Source organism: Somniosus microcephalus, chromosome 32, assembly GCF_052327205.1.
Source record: "Somniosus microcephalus isolate GS21.2 chromosome 32, FLI_Smic_1.0, whole genome shotgun sequence".
Lineage (NCBI taxonomy): Eukaryota > Metazoa > Chordata > Chondrichthyes > Squaliformes > Somniosidae > Somniosus > Somniosus microcephalus.
Window position 1 is genome coordinate 36009096 of NC_141018.1, and position 14659 is coordinate 36023754.

The following is a 14659-nucleotide window of genomic DNA, read 5'->3' on the forward strand; positions in this document are numbered from 1 at the left end:
TCCCTCAGTACTGCCCCTCCGACAGTGCAGCACTCCCTCAGCACTGCACTGGGAACATCAGCCTAGATTTTTATGCTCGCATCTCTGGAGTGGGACTTGAACCCACGACCTTCTGACTCAGAGGCGAGGGTGCTGCCCACTGAGCCACGGCTGACTCCGTATCTACGTTATAAAGTGTGTCTCTTTACAATTTGAAAAATACCGGAGGAATGTTCTGAGTCTGTCACCATGTTCACACAGACCATAAAAAACAAAGACTGAGCGACTAACTGAATTAAAGACACATGCGCTGAGGTGACCACATCAGACCGTCAACAGTATGGACCAGACGCTCCGGGTTCAATACGCGATCTCAGTTAGTAGAGTGGTGGGGGTGGGGGGGCGGGGCGGGGGCAGTAAAAGCTGCTGCAGGGTCCCTGGGCTGTTGAAGGGCAGAAAGAGTCTGCCGGGATCCCTCGCTCCTGATCGCTGTCCAGTGACTCCTACTGGAAAGTGCATGCCGGAGGAGAGGAGAGGATTGGGAGCGCTGAGACCCACAGTGAAGAGTGGATACCGGGACCAGGTACGGTGGGCTGCCCCCACCAGTGGGTGATCATGGCACGGAACCTTCAGGGTTAGAGGGGAAGAAAATTGGAGGGAGCAAGATAAAATAGTTGGTCTCATCACTAATCACAAAGACATCAGGAGGGGTCAAATTCCGATACGCATCACCGGGGGTGGGGGGAGGGAGGCAGGAATAACTCCCCCGCTCAAGGTTCCTGCCCAGCCGCTGTCTGTACCGAACAGCTACTCCTCCGCAGGTAACCTGGGAGATCAGTTTGCCATCACGGAGTCACAGAATTCGAACCCATCCAGTGCAGCTGGATTGCGTGGGTCAAAGTCTGACCCAGGGTAAACAGGGAACACAGGAACACAGGAATCACTGGAAGAAAGAAGATCACAGTCCATCTGGTTCACCTTCTCCCATCCTGGTAGTCCCACGATACAGCGATAATGGAGTTGTTGACCAATCACAGCGATCAATCTCTATCAGTGTGTCTACAACAGACACAGACACGAGGCGAGGAAAACCCCCAGTGGGGGAGAGCTTTGGGAACCAGAGGTTCCTCCCGAGCACGCTGCACTCACCACACGTCACGTCTCAAATTACTCAGATACTGCATCCCAAAATGTTATTTTCTGAAAGAAATCTCATTAATTTGCATTGCCTGAACTGAGCCGTACCAAAGTCACCCTGGGTACAAGTGCACTCAGTGCGATTTCATCGTATTTAAAATAGCTGCTCTCCTGTGGCATTGCTCACAAGGTAGGCTGGAGTCTGAGACATGAAAAGAAAGAAAGAACTTGCATTTCTATAGCGCCTTTCACAACCTCAGGACATCCCAAAGCGCTTCACAGCCGATGAAGTACTTTTTGAAGTGTAGTCACTGTTGTAATGTTGGAAACGCGGCAGCCAATTTGAGCACAGCAAGCTCCCACAAACAGCAATGTGATAATGACCAGATAATCTGTTGGTTGAGGGGTAAATATTGGCCAGGACACCGGTCCTTCTTCTAAATAGCGCCGTGGGATCTTTGTAAATCATCTGAGAGGGCGGGGGGGGGGGCCATGTCTCATTCAGGGCACTGCCCAAGTTCCCTGTGGGGAACCCAGGTAAAAGTAACTGCTTTGAAATTGCCGAGGTCACTTAGGGGCTAGTACATGGCTTGTTAATTTCGGGCTCTGGATCAGAAGAACCCAGCATGAAATTCATAGAATGACACAGCACAGGAGGAGGCCCTTCGGCCCGTTGTGCCTGTGCCGGCTCGGTGAACAAGCTGCCCAGTTAGTCCCACTCCCCCGCTGCCCTTTCCCCATAGCCCCGCAAGTTAGTCCTCTTCAATTCCTGGGCTTCCTGTTCCGATTGTTTTGACACCAGGAGCCTGAGCGATGTGTACTAGGCACATGACTTTCTATATATTAAAAAAAACTCTGTGTGACCTTAGCTTCTGTTTACTTAACAATGTGGCCTTTAAGGGACACAGCTCCCCTTTAGGAGAAGAACACCATTGAACATTACATGGAAATAACGGTGAGATGTTCTGCTGCGATGCTGCACTGTATAAAGGCAGGCGCTATTGTTGGACTCCTTCCTATCCTAATACAGGGGCCCTACCCCATGGCACTGAGGCCCAACTGCAGCACCTCAAGCGGGCTCAGCAAACTCAGCACAGTCTCCTGGTTTTGATGGAGTAAATAAGGAGAAACTGTTTCCAGTGGCAGGAGGGTCAGTAACCAGAGGACACAGATTGAAGATCATTGGCAAAAGAACCAGAGGGGAGATGAGGAGACATTTATTTTACGCAGTGAGTTGTTGTGATCTGGAACGCGCTGCCTGAAAGGGCGGCGGAAGCAGATTCAATAGTAACTTTCAAAAGGGAATTGGATAAATAATTGAAAAGGAGAATTTTGCAGGGCTCTGGGGAAAGAGCAGGGGAGTGGGACTAATTGGAGAGCTCATTCAAAGAGCCGGCACAGGCACGATGGGGCGAATGGCCTCCTTCTGTGCTGTACCAGTCTATGATCTGTACGATTTAATATTACACCATGAGCACAATGACCCTACCAGTCCATCAGAGGTGCCCAAAATCTACGACCTTGTCCTTGACATTGCAATGGTGAAACTTGCTGTCGGTCCATCTGATGGGGAGATTGGAGCTGGACGCCTGATGCAAGAGGCAGCACACAACCTCTGTCCAGGCACGTCCAGCAATGAAAGAGTCTTTAACTGGCAGGAGCCGCCAAGCCGCCTGATGACCACTGACCCAGCGATGACCTTTCACCCAGCTTTATGCCGCCCGCCTCAGCGTCGTGCCTGGCTTGGTTTCCGTGGCCGCCATTGCAGCATCCGCATAGGCCGCAGGGAGTCTGGCACCGCCCGAGATTGTATCTGCTTAGCGTGCAGTAATGAAACAGGTCCATCAACAACAGGGCGACAACACACAGACCGTAAACAAGGACAGCAAACATCGATCCGTAATTACTGGGGGTGAGAAAGCAACAGACACTGATTAGTGACCAACAAAGGGAGTAATTACAACAACAATGTGCATTTATACAGCGCCTAGTAAAACGTCCCAAAGCGCTTCACAGGAGCGATTATCAAACAAAATTTGACACCGAGCCACATAAGGATAAATTAGGGCAGGTGACCAAAAGCTTGGTCAAAGAGGTAGGTTTCCAGGAGCATCTTAAAGGAGGAGAGAGAGGCGGAGAGGTTACGGAAGGGAATTCCAGGGCTTAGGGCCCAGGCAGCTGAAGGCACGGCCGCCAATGGTGGAGCGATTATAATCAGGGATGCTCAAGGGGGCAGAATTGGAGGAGCGCAGATATCACAGGGGGTTGTGGGGGCTGGAGGAGGTTGCAGAGCTAGGGAGGGGCGAGGCCAGGAGCCAATGTAGGTCAGCGAGCACAGGGGTGATGGGTGAACGGGACTCGGTGCAAGTTAGGACACGGGCAGCCGAGTTTTAGATGACCTCAAGTTTACGGAGGGTAGAATGTGGGAGGCCGGCCAGGAGTACGTTGGAATAGTCAAGTCTAGAGGTAACAAAGGCATGGATGAGGGTTTCAGCAGCAGATGAGCTGAGGCAGGGGCGGAGACGGGCGATGGTACAGAGGGGCAAATAGGCGGTCTTAGTTACAGCAATTACAGCACAGGGAGGAAGAAAATCTCATCAACTCAATCTCAATCACAGAGACAAACAGCAGTAAAGCAACCTTCCCCAGTATGGCTCAGTTATTGGGTGCACTGGTCACTGTGGAGCTTGGCTGCCCCGACTCAATCCTCGAGGCTCGATGCCCGGTCTGAGCTTAGTTAGCTGACCTCAGACATGGCAATAAAAGGCAAGACATTTGGTGTCAGTACCCCTGGGTTATGGACGGACCCTCACCCCCATGGCCATGAACATGTGTGTTTCCAAGGGGTGGTGGGGGGGGTCACTGGGTAGCGAACAGAAGCGGGAACATTGGCTGAATTTCGCCCCTCCCTGTCTCAGTGCTACTGAGTCCAGTTGTTTCACCTCGAGATCTGCTAACTCAACGCGGACTGGTGACTGAAAAGCTTCAAAGCTTCCACAATCAGGATCACCGTCCCTCTACTATTTTTCACCTTCCTAGTCCTTAAGATTCAATTCCATGCAACCCATTTTCCTTTTAACTGAGCCACTGGGGGAGCCCTAGTCCTTTGCAGTTGTCCCTGCACCGAACACCACCCCCTTCAAAGCCGTCACAAGCAGGATGTTATAAATCTCATCATCAAGAAACTACTTATGAAATAACACTGGACGGCCAGCTGGTGGTGCCGTCCAAGGAGTATAAATACTCGGGCATGGGCCCAGCTTTCCAGGGACATTTTGTAAGACAAGGAACTAGTGAAGTACAACTAGACCTCCATGTTCTGAAACAAGTTGATTAAAGCTTTGCTTTATACTCAAACCAAGTGCGTAGTGAGTTTTATTACATCACAAGTAGGATAGCTGCCCTGCTAACCTGCACTGTTACCCCTCACCTCTACAGCAGCCAGCACTTGCACCTTGAGGTGTTTCATGCTCATACATACACAGTGCTCCTCGTGGGCGCAGTCTGGTTGATTTTCATCGTGCTCTGAAATTCAGACTCGTTGCAACAATATTTCAGCGCTTGGTTACTTTGACGGCAGCAGTAAGTACGTTTCCGTTCATCACTGAGTCGTGGACAGTGGAATCCGGAGTGATACAGTTCCACGGCATCCAGGTACGGCTCGCAGGTCCTGTACAAGGAAACAGAAACTGGACAGCGAGAGGTTATTGTCAGCTCAACGTGTGTTGTGGCTTCATATTAACAGACTTACAACTTTAATTCAGGGCAGCAACGCAGCCACATTCAGAACAATTTAAATATTTTAGGAAACTGGGCCAGCAGGTGGCAGATGCAGTTCGATGTAGACAACCCACAAATAATTAGTCGTGAAGCATCATTTTGGTTTTCTGCCTCTTCTATATCCTCCCTTCCTCATCTGCAGGCACAGGCTCCTGCTGGGGCAAAGACACCAGAGCCAGCTCCAGTATTTTAACCAGGTGACTATTTTTTATGCATTAGCCTAGATAGCAAGTGTCAATGCTTTTTGACCCGTGGAGGGTACCATGCATGGCCCCTATCCTGTCCTCACCCAGTGTTCATACCAACTTCCCAGCAGCAGTGGCTGGACAGTGATGAGGAATAGAGGTAGTGGCTCAGTGGGTAGCACTCTCGCTTCTGAGTCAGAAGGTTGTGGGTTCAAGTCCCACTCCAGAGACTTGAGCACAAAAATCTAGGCTGATGCTCCCAGTGCAGAACTGAGAGAGTGCTGCACTGTTGGAGGGTCAGTACTGAGGGAGCGCTGCACTGTCAAGGGGCAGTACCAAAGGAGTGCTGCACTGTCGGAGGGGCAGTACTGAGGGAGCTCCTCCCTGTCAGAGGGGCAGTACTGAGGGAACGCTGCACTGTCGGAGGTGCCGTCTTTTGGCTAGGACATTAAACCAAGACCCCAGCTGCCCTCTCAGGTGGACGTAAAAGATTCTGTACTGTATGTACCTTTAAGAGGAACTATGTTTTTGAAGCCCCTGTATACTGTAGTACCAGTAGTGACCACTCGGGTATATAAACCTGTGTAGCGTCTTGTGTAGTTAGTTCACCTCCAGACTTTGTTCAGTAAACACTTGTTAAATCAACTCCTGCATTCCGTGTCTCCATTAACACACAAATCTAACAGTGGCGACGAGTTAGAAACGAACTTACCTGCAATTCGGCAGCACCTCAAGGGGATCGATTCCTCAGACGAAGGTCGAAGCCAGAAGCAAGAAGAAAAAAAAACCTGTGGTTTCACCAGCTAAACGGGCTGGTGGCAGGTAGTGCACTGATCCTTCCTGGGCTGTGGCGGGCTAGAGCTCGATCGGGTGGCTCTGCAACGGGGCCGGGCAGCAAGTCGGGAAGCAGAAGCAAAGAGAGAGAGAGGGTGGAGCACTCAGGGCGCGGCCGGTGCTGCAAAGCAGGTCGGCATTCGGACCGAGCAGAGGGAGGGGAAAGTCCCAGAGGGTCCGCTCCACGACGGGAATGGTTCTCCAAGTAACGGAGAAACTATTGAAGCGATATATAAAAAAAAAAATAGAAATACCGCGAAAAGCTGCAGGTCGCAACGGGAACCGCGGAGAACAGCGTTGGCAGCAGCGGCAGCGGCGGGAAAGCGCGGGAGGCGCCATCTTAACTCGGCGGGGAAGAAAGAAAAGCGCGGGAGGCGCCATTTTGATCCATCGGGGAACGGAGGAAAAGCGCGGGAAGCGCCATTTTAGATTTTCAAGATGCCGAAGACTGGCAATATTACTGCTTTCGATAGTGATATAGAGGATTGGACCACATATGTGGAAAGAGTGGAGGTATATTGCAAGGTGAATGAAGTAGCGGATGATAAAAAGGCATCAGTACTTCTAAATCTGATGGGTGCAAGGACATACGGGCTGTTACGAAACTTGATCACTCCAGCCAAACCGATGGACAAGAATTTTAAGGAGATTGTTGATACCTTACAGGAGCACTTAAACCCAACACCGCTGCTGATAGCGGAACGATTCAAATTCTTCAGGAGGAATCAGCACAAGAATGAAAGTAACGCTGATTATCTCACCGAATTAAGAAAGCTGTCAAAGCACTGCCAATTCGGGGCAGGACTGGCAGATTCTCTACGAGACAAATTCGTCTGCGGTCTCCTAAGTGAAGGAACACAGAAAAGACTACTTTCTGAGAAAGATTTGACATTGGACAAGGCTTTCAGTGTGGCTGTATCATACGAAGCAGCAGCAAGAGGAGCTGCAGAGATACAGCAAAAGCCACAGGACTTCGGCACCCATGAAATGACACGGGGTTTCGAGAGATGTTATCGCTGCGGCAGATCCACCCATGACCAGAAGGACTGCTGGTTCAAGGACAAAGCATGCAGGCAATGCGGAAAGATGGGACACATTGCACGTGTATGCAGATCTGGAAAGAAATCCGCTGACAGTAAAAAGGTCAATAAGGAAAAGTACAGAAAGGTACAAATGATGACGGACAGTAGCTCCGAAGACCAGAAGAGCGGTAGCGACTCCGGAAACAAGAGACTAAGCTGTCTCAAATTACATAATGTAATTGCCAAAGAAGATTACCAGACCATTTGGGTTACCCTCATGATAGCGGGGTCCCCAGTCAAAATGGAGCTAGATACAGGATCAGCTCTGACCGTCATAAGTCGACGGGATTACGAGCGGCTATTTCCGCATATACCTTTGAAAGACACATCCATTATCTTGAAGACATATACGGGGCAGAAAGTATACCCCAGAGGGAAAATAAGGGTGCCTGTTGTATACAACGGCAAGGAAATACAGAAGTTGTATTTATACCTTCTGCAAGATGGTGGTCCACCGTTGTTGGGACGTGAATGGATCAGAAAGATACGGGCACTGACGGTGACCAGTAAGAAAAAAAATGATGATGATGTCATACCTGGACGATTAAAAGAAATCTTGGCTAACGCCAAAGAAGTGTTTCAACAGGAACTAGGAACCCTGAAAGGCGCCACCGCCTCAATAAAAGTGGGAGATGCGGCAATTCCCAAGTTTTTTTTAAGGCAAGGCCGGTGCCATACGCAATTCGTCCAGCCGTCGAGGCAGAGCTGGAGAATTTGGAAAAAGCAGGCGTGTTATCCAAGGTAGATTGGAGCGAGTGGGCAACACCCATCGTCCCGGTCATGAAGAAAACGTTGAATAATGATAAATCTGAAGAACAGAGAAAAGTTCGCATCTGTGGGGATTTCAAGGTGGCTGTAAACCCGGTTCTTCACACGGTACAGTATCCTCTTCCGAGGATAGAAGATATTTTCGCCTCACTATCCGGAGGGAAACGTTTCACCAAAATTGACTTAGCACAGGCATATCTACAGGTGGAGGTTGAGGAGGCCTCCAAAAAGTATCTCACGATAAACACACACAAAGGCCTGTACCAGTACAATCGACTGGTTTTCGGAGTGGCATCAGCTCCGGCTATCTGGCAAAGAGCTATGGAGCAAATCCTGCAAGGGATTCCGGGGACTCAATGCTACCTAGACGACATCCTTGTATCAGGAGAAAACGACAACGAGCACCTTGCCAACTTGGAGTAGGTGTTCACGAGGCTGAGAGAACAGGGCCTACGAGCAAATCGCCCCAAGTGCGAATTTTTCCAGAAACAAATATCATATTGTGGCCATGTCATTAACGAAGAAGGGTTGCATAAGTCACCTGAAAAAATTGAAGCTGTCGTAAAGGCCCCAGCGCCTGAAAATGTCTCACAATTAAGGTCGTTCCTGGGATTAGTAAATTACTATCATAAATTTTTACCAAACTTGTCGACGGTTCTGCACCCTCTTAACGCACTGCTACAAACAGGAGTAGTTTGGAAATGGAGCGAAGACTGTAAACGTGCCTTCCATAAATGCAAAGGCTTGATCACGTCCAGGGAAGTGTTGGCTCATTACAACCCATCACTGCCAATCAGACTGGCGTGCGATGCATCCCCTTATGGCGTGGGAGCGGTATTATCGCATAGATTCCCTGATGGCTCGGAGCGGCCGATAGCTTTTGTGTCACGCTCATTGAACTCAGCTGAGCGTAACTATGCCCAGATCGACAGGGAGGCACTCAGCCTGGTGTGGGGGGTGAAGAAATTCAACCATTACCTACACGGACAAAAATTTACCTTGTTGACTGACCATCAACCCCTCGTCTCCATATTCAACCCTAAAAAGGGCGTTCCCATTATGACAGCGCAAAGGCTACAGAGGTGGTCCCTTTTCCTAGGGGCACACCAATATGACATAGAATACAAAGGAACAAAACAGCATGGGAATGCTGACGGGTTATCGCGCCTACCGTTGCCAACGGTGGAAGAGGCGCCTACAGTGGACCCAGTGGAGATGTTCCACTCGACCATAGTGGAATGTCTACCGGTGACAAATTCTACCATTGAAAAGGAAACGCGAAATGACCCGACTCTCTCACGAGTCTACGATTTAACGGTGAAGGGATGGCCAGCACATGGCGAACCACTGTTGCCAGCACTCTCGCAAAGAAGAGAACAGCTGTCAGTGTGCCGAGGAACCTTGATGTGTGGATCCAGAGTGGTGATTCCACCCAAACTCAAGGATAGAGTGCTAAAGGAGCTTCACGAGGGGCATCTGGGTGGAGTGAAAATGAAGAACTTAGCCAGAGCGTTTGTGTGGTGGCGAGGTATCGATGGAGACATCGAAGAAATGACCAAGAGCTGTCTAGGATGCCAGAAGGTCCAAAACACCCCACCACAAGCCCCTCTACATCCATGGGAGTGGCCCTCATCTCCATGGCAAAGGGTACATATCGACTTTGCTGGTCCATTTATGGACTCAATGTTCTTAATCGCGGTGGATGCACACTCCAAGTGGCCGGAGGTAATAAAGATGTCCTCCACCACCACGGAAAAAACCATCACAGTATTAAGGACCATATTCACCAGGAATGGGCTGCCTGAACAGATCTGTTCTGATAATGGACCGCAATTTGTATCCAAAGAATTCAGGAAGTTCTTAAAAAACAATGGGGTTAAGCACTACACGTCCGCCCCATACCATCCCGCCACCAATGGATTGGCTGAAAGGTTTGTTCAGACCTTCAAGAAGGCCATAAAGGCCATGGGTAATGAAGACATAAATCTACAACATAAGGTAGATAACTTCTTGTTTGCGTACAGGAATGCAACACATGTGGTTACAAACCAAACCCCCGCCATGATGTTTTTCAATAGAAGCCTAAGATGCCGGCTGGATTTGGTCAAGCCAAACGTCAGAAGGGACGTAGAGAACCGGCAATTTCAAAGCATGAATGAAAGGCCAACTAGAACCTTCCAGATAGGTCAACCAGTTTTGGCCCGGGACTACCGTACCGAGAAATGGCAGCCTGGAACTATTTGCACACGACTAGGACCGCTGATGTATACCGTGGACATTGGAGAAAGCATAATAAGGCGCCATGCTGACCAGATCATAGAGTCATCCGAAAAAGGACAACCTACACCACAACTCTATACGCCTAGTGATGAAACAGAGATACCCATAGTATCTACCTCCGATCCAGTGATACTGGAACCAGATGAACCCGACACTGGCATTGAAGCCGAATCGACCTTGCCAAAAGAACCTACTACACCACCGAGGCGTTGTCCGGACCGAGTCAGGAAGCCTCCAGAGAGACTGAATTTGTAATTGATTAACTTCAGCAAATGTGTATATTATTGTTCTTGTAAAAATGTTATTTAATGATTACTTAAAATGTTATGTACTATTTATCTAAAAGGGGAGGAATTGTAGTGTATGTACCTTTAAGAGGAACTATGTTTTTGAAGCCCCTGTATACTGTAGTACCAGTAGTGACCACTCGGGTATATAAGCCTGTGTAGTGTCTTGTGTAGTTAGTTCACCTCCAGACTTTGTTCAGTAAACACTTGTTAAATCAACTCCTGCATTCCGTGTCTCCATTAACACACGGATCTAACAGATTCCACTGCACTATTTTGAAGAAGAGCAGGGCAAGATCTCCCTCGTGTCCTGGCCAATATTTATCTGTCAATCAACATCACTAAAACAGATTATCTGGTCATTATCACATTGCTGTTTGTGGGAGCTTGCTGTGTGCAAATTGGCTGCTGTGTTTCCCACATTACAACAGTGACTACACTTCAAAAAGTACTTCATTGGCTGTAAAGCGCTTTGGGACATCCTGAGGTCACGCAAGGTGCTATATAAATGCAATTTTCTTTCTTTACATACCTGTTGCCAGTAACTCACAGAGCAGCAGTACAGTGTGGAGTTGGTTGAAGAGTGACATTGTAGCATCCACTATCTGGACCTCCTATTGTCATCCTAAGGAATGGTGCCGGCACCTAAAACAAAATCCACCATTTATTTCCAGTCCAGTCAATGTTATCATGGAAACGACCTATGTAAACTTGTCACACTGTAATTACAACCCCCCCCCCCCCCCCACCAGTGGTGGCACTGTAGCACCTCCGCTGGTGGGAGGGTGTTCCTACAGTGTAACAAATTTACATAAATAGTTCCCATTATAAATGTGGACAGGAATTTATAATGGAAAATGTTGACACTAAATGTGCACAATTGTAAGATTTTTACTATATTTTACACATATATATAGATTTGGAACGCGCTGCCTGATAGGGCGGTGAATACAGGTTCAATAGTAGCTTTCAAAAGGGAATTGGATAAATACTTGAACGAGAAAAAATTTCAGGGATATGGGGAAAGAGCGGGGGAGTGGGACTAACTGGATTGCTCTTCGAAAGAGCCGGCGCAGACTCGATGGGCCGAATGGCCTCCTTCTGTGCTGTCCTATTCTATGATTCTCGAACAGAACCCACAATTTCCATGCAGGCTTAATCGTCCTTTGTTTAAGTTTGAAAACAATGACTAAAAGTCACACCTTACGATTTAAAGAAAAATTAAATTGCTGGAAGATATTAATAAAATTATTCCGACTGAGCACCAGTCCCAGTGTAACAGAGATAATCTCAGAATCAGCTGTTGGAGAAATCCCTGGTGCCAGCCAGCAGCAAGAGGGAAATTCTTGCAAAGCCAGCAGAAGTGTAAAGTTAATGAATTCCTTTTCAGAAATGTAAATTAATCAGAATAATGGAGAGAAAAAAAGCAATTGTGTGCTTGGATCGAAATGATCTGTGAATGAAAGAAAAAAGTTTTAACTCGCAGAAGAATAAAAATGCGATGGGATTTAAATATTACAGGGAGGCCAGTCTCACCATTCATCGCAAGAGAGCCTGTGAGTGGTAGATGCTATTCGACTGTAGGCGCATCACAGCCCAGCCCCATCGTCCTCTGACATCCATGCCTGCTTATTCCAGCAGAGTCACTGAATAGTTGTGTGTTCAAGTCCCACTCCAGAGACTTGATCACAAAAATCCAGGCCAAAAATCTCAAGAGCAGTGCTGAGGGAGTGCTGCACTGTCAGCGGTGCCGTCTTTCCGATGAGACATTAAACCGAGGCCCCGTCTGCTCCCTCAGATGGACGTAAAAGATCCCAGGGCACTATTTCGAAGAAAAGCAGGGGGAGTTCTCCCCGGTGTCCTGGGCCAATATTTATCCCTCAACCAACATCACTAAAACAGATTATCACATTGCTGTTTGTGGGAGCTTGCTGTGCACAAACTGGCTGCCGCATTTTCTACATTACAACACTTCAAACAGTACTTCATTGGCAGTAAAGTGCTTTGGGGGGTCTGGTGGTCGTGAAAGGCGCTATATAAATGCAAGTCCTTTTAGTGATCAGGAGCTAAGACCCTGGACATGTTTCCTGGCCAGCTCTGGGATCGAATCCTGACAAAGCTCGCAGTCTCCAATATTTGAAATAGATTGTAATTACAATGGAACTAAAACATTTCATTTCACTTAAGGGTTTATCATTTTCTATTGAATCCAAATATTTAAAAAAAACACAGGTTCCTCCCGTGTCAATATTCGATATTCATTGGATTAATAATAAACCAAATTCATGTCAAGACGAGAAATTCCCAGAAGAAATAAATCAAGTAAAATTCCAACGACAGCCTTGGTCCTTTCTCGGGGTCCTGTGTAACCTTGGAACTCTGTTCAGGAAAAGTATCCCCGTTTGTAACTCTGATAAAATGCACTCGGCTGCTTTTGTTCAAATGGTCTGTTTGTGCTGCTGGAAATAACAAAGTATTCCCGTTCTGCCGCTTATAACAACAATGTCACACACACTCATTCATCGCTCACCAGTTTGCAATCGCGAATTCTGCAGCTCGGTCCTGATGCTGTCGGCTGAGTTTCTGTGAAGTTTACTGTTTCGCTCCAGATCTTTGCATTTCTCTCTGATGTGCATTGTGAAGTGCTTCCTGCACGGAGACTGGGCGAGTTTTCATTCGCAATCTGACCAGGGTCCCCAAAGGGCGTGTTCGACACAACATTGCTTGGAAATGTCTCACTCCCTTGGCAACTATCACTCAGAGACGCCGTTCTCCCAGCAACGGCCCGCTGGAGTTCCCAGTCAACCTGATGCAATTTTAAAACATGTATTTTTATTCTCCTGCCGGCGCTATTTCATTAGCTTTTTTTCTCCCCCGCCCCCATCTCACTTATCCGGGTTAATTGTGACCATTCCATGGATTTATTTCACCATCCCTTTTAAGACTGCAGCACAAACTTGGCGTCCCTTGCGGCTTGCCCTGTTCCAGGAATTGTTCTAATGGAGCATCAACGGGACACACCGCTGTTATGCAATGGAAATATTGAGCCAGCGTCTAGTTAAGCCCCACATAATTTTTAAAACTGCCTTCAGATCCAACGTGAGAATTCATCTAAAAGATTGCTGAACGACCATCTCTAGGCTGACACTCCCAGTGTAGTACCGAGAGAGTGCTGCACTGTCGGAGGGGCAATACTGAGGGAGCGCTGCACTGTCGGAGGGTCAGTACTGAGGGAGCGCTGCACTGTCGGAAGGGGCAGTACTGAGGGAACGCCGCACTGTCGGAGGGGCAGTACGGAGTGACCGCCGCACTGTCGGACGGGCAGTACTGAGGGAGAGCTGCACTGTCGGAGGGGCAGTACGGAGGGATTGCTGCACTGTCGGAAGGGCAGTACTGAGGGAGCGCCGCACTGTCAGAGGGGCAGTACTGAGGGAGAGCCGCACTGTCGGAGGGGCAGTACGGAGGGAGCGCCGCACTGTCGGAGGGGCATTACTGAGGGAGTGCTGCACTGTCGGAGGGGCAGTACTGAGGGAGTGCTGCACTGTCGGAGGGGCAGTACTGAGGGAGCGCCGCACTGTCGGAGGGGCAGTACTGAGGGAGAGCCGCACTGTCGGAGGGGCAGTACGGAGGGAGCGCCGCACTGTCGGAGGGGCATTACTGAGGGAGCGCTGCACTGTCGGAGGGGCAGTACTGAGGGAGTGCTGCACTGTCGGAGGGGCAGTACTGAGGGAGTGCCGCACTGTCAGAGGGTAGTGCCGAGAGAGTGCTGCACTGTCGGAGGGTCAGTACCGAGAGAGTGCCGCACTGTCGGAGGTGCCATCTTTTGGATGAGACATTAAACCAGGACACCGTCTGCTCTCTCAGGTGGACATAAAAGATCCCATGGCAGTATTTTGAAGAGGAGCAGGGGAGTTCTCCCCGGTGTCCTGGGCCAATATTTATCCCTCCATCAACATCACTAAAAAAGATTACCTGGTCATTATCACATTGCTGTTCGTGGGAGCTTGCTGTGTGCAAATTGGCTGCTACGTTTCCCACATCACAACAGTGACTGCACTTCAAAAATACTTTATTGGCTGTAAAACGCTTCAAGACGTCCGAGAGGTGCTATATAAATGCAAAGTCTTTCTTGATTATTTATTCCGCCCTCCCCATCAATTTCTCTCCCCTCTTGGGAAGGGGCCAACTCATGTTTGGGGTACAGTTTCACAGGCATCAGTCACCCCCCCCCCCCCCCCCAGTGACCCCTTTCTTCATTTGTCATCCTGTAGCAGCAGGTCATTCAGCCATGGAAGTCCTCACATGACTTGCAGATAACCCACACTTT

General features: G+C 48.8%; 1 protein-coding gene across 1 annotated transcript; it reads right to left on the reverse strand.

Moving 5' to 3' along the window:
* On the reverse strand, positions 1–13496 carry LOC147097433 (protein shisa-like-1a). Its single transcript, XM_085972420.1, has 3 exons — positions 12863–13496; positions 4598–4805; positions 1–3022 (listed from the first exon to the last, which is right to left on the reverse strand). The coding sequence occupies exons 1-3, from the start codon at positions 12966–12968 to the stop codon at positions 2764–2766; spliced, it is 573 nt and encodes a 190-aa protein (XP_085828546.1). The 5' UTR covers positions 12969–13496; the 3' UTR covers positions 1–2763.
* Positions 13497–14659: the final 1163 nt, after the last annotated feature.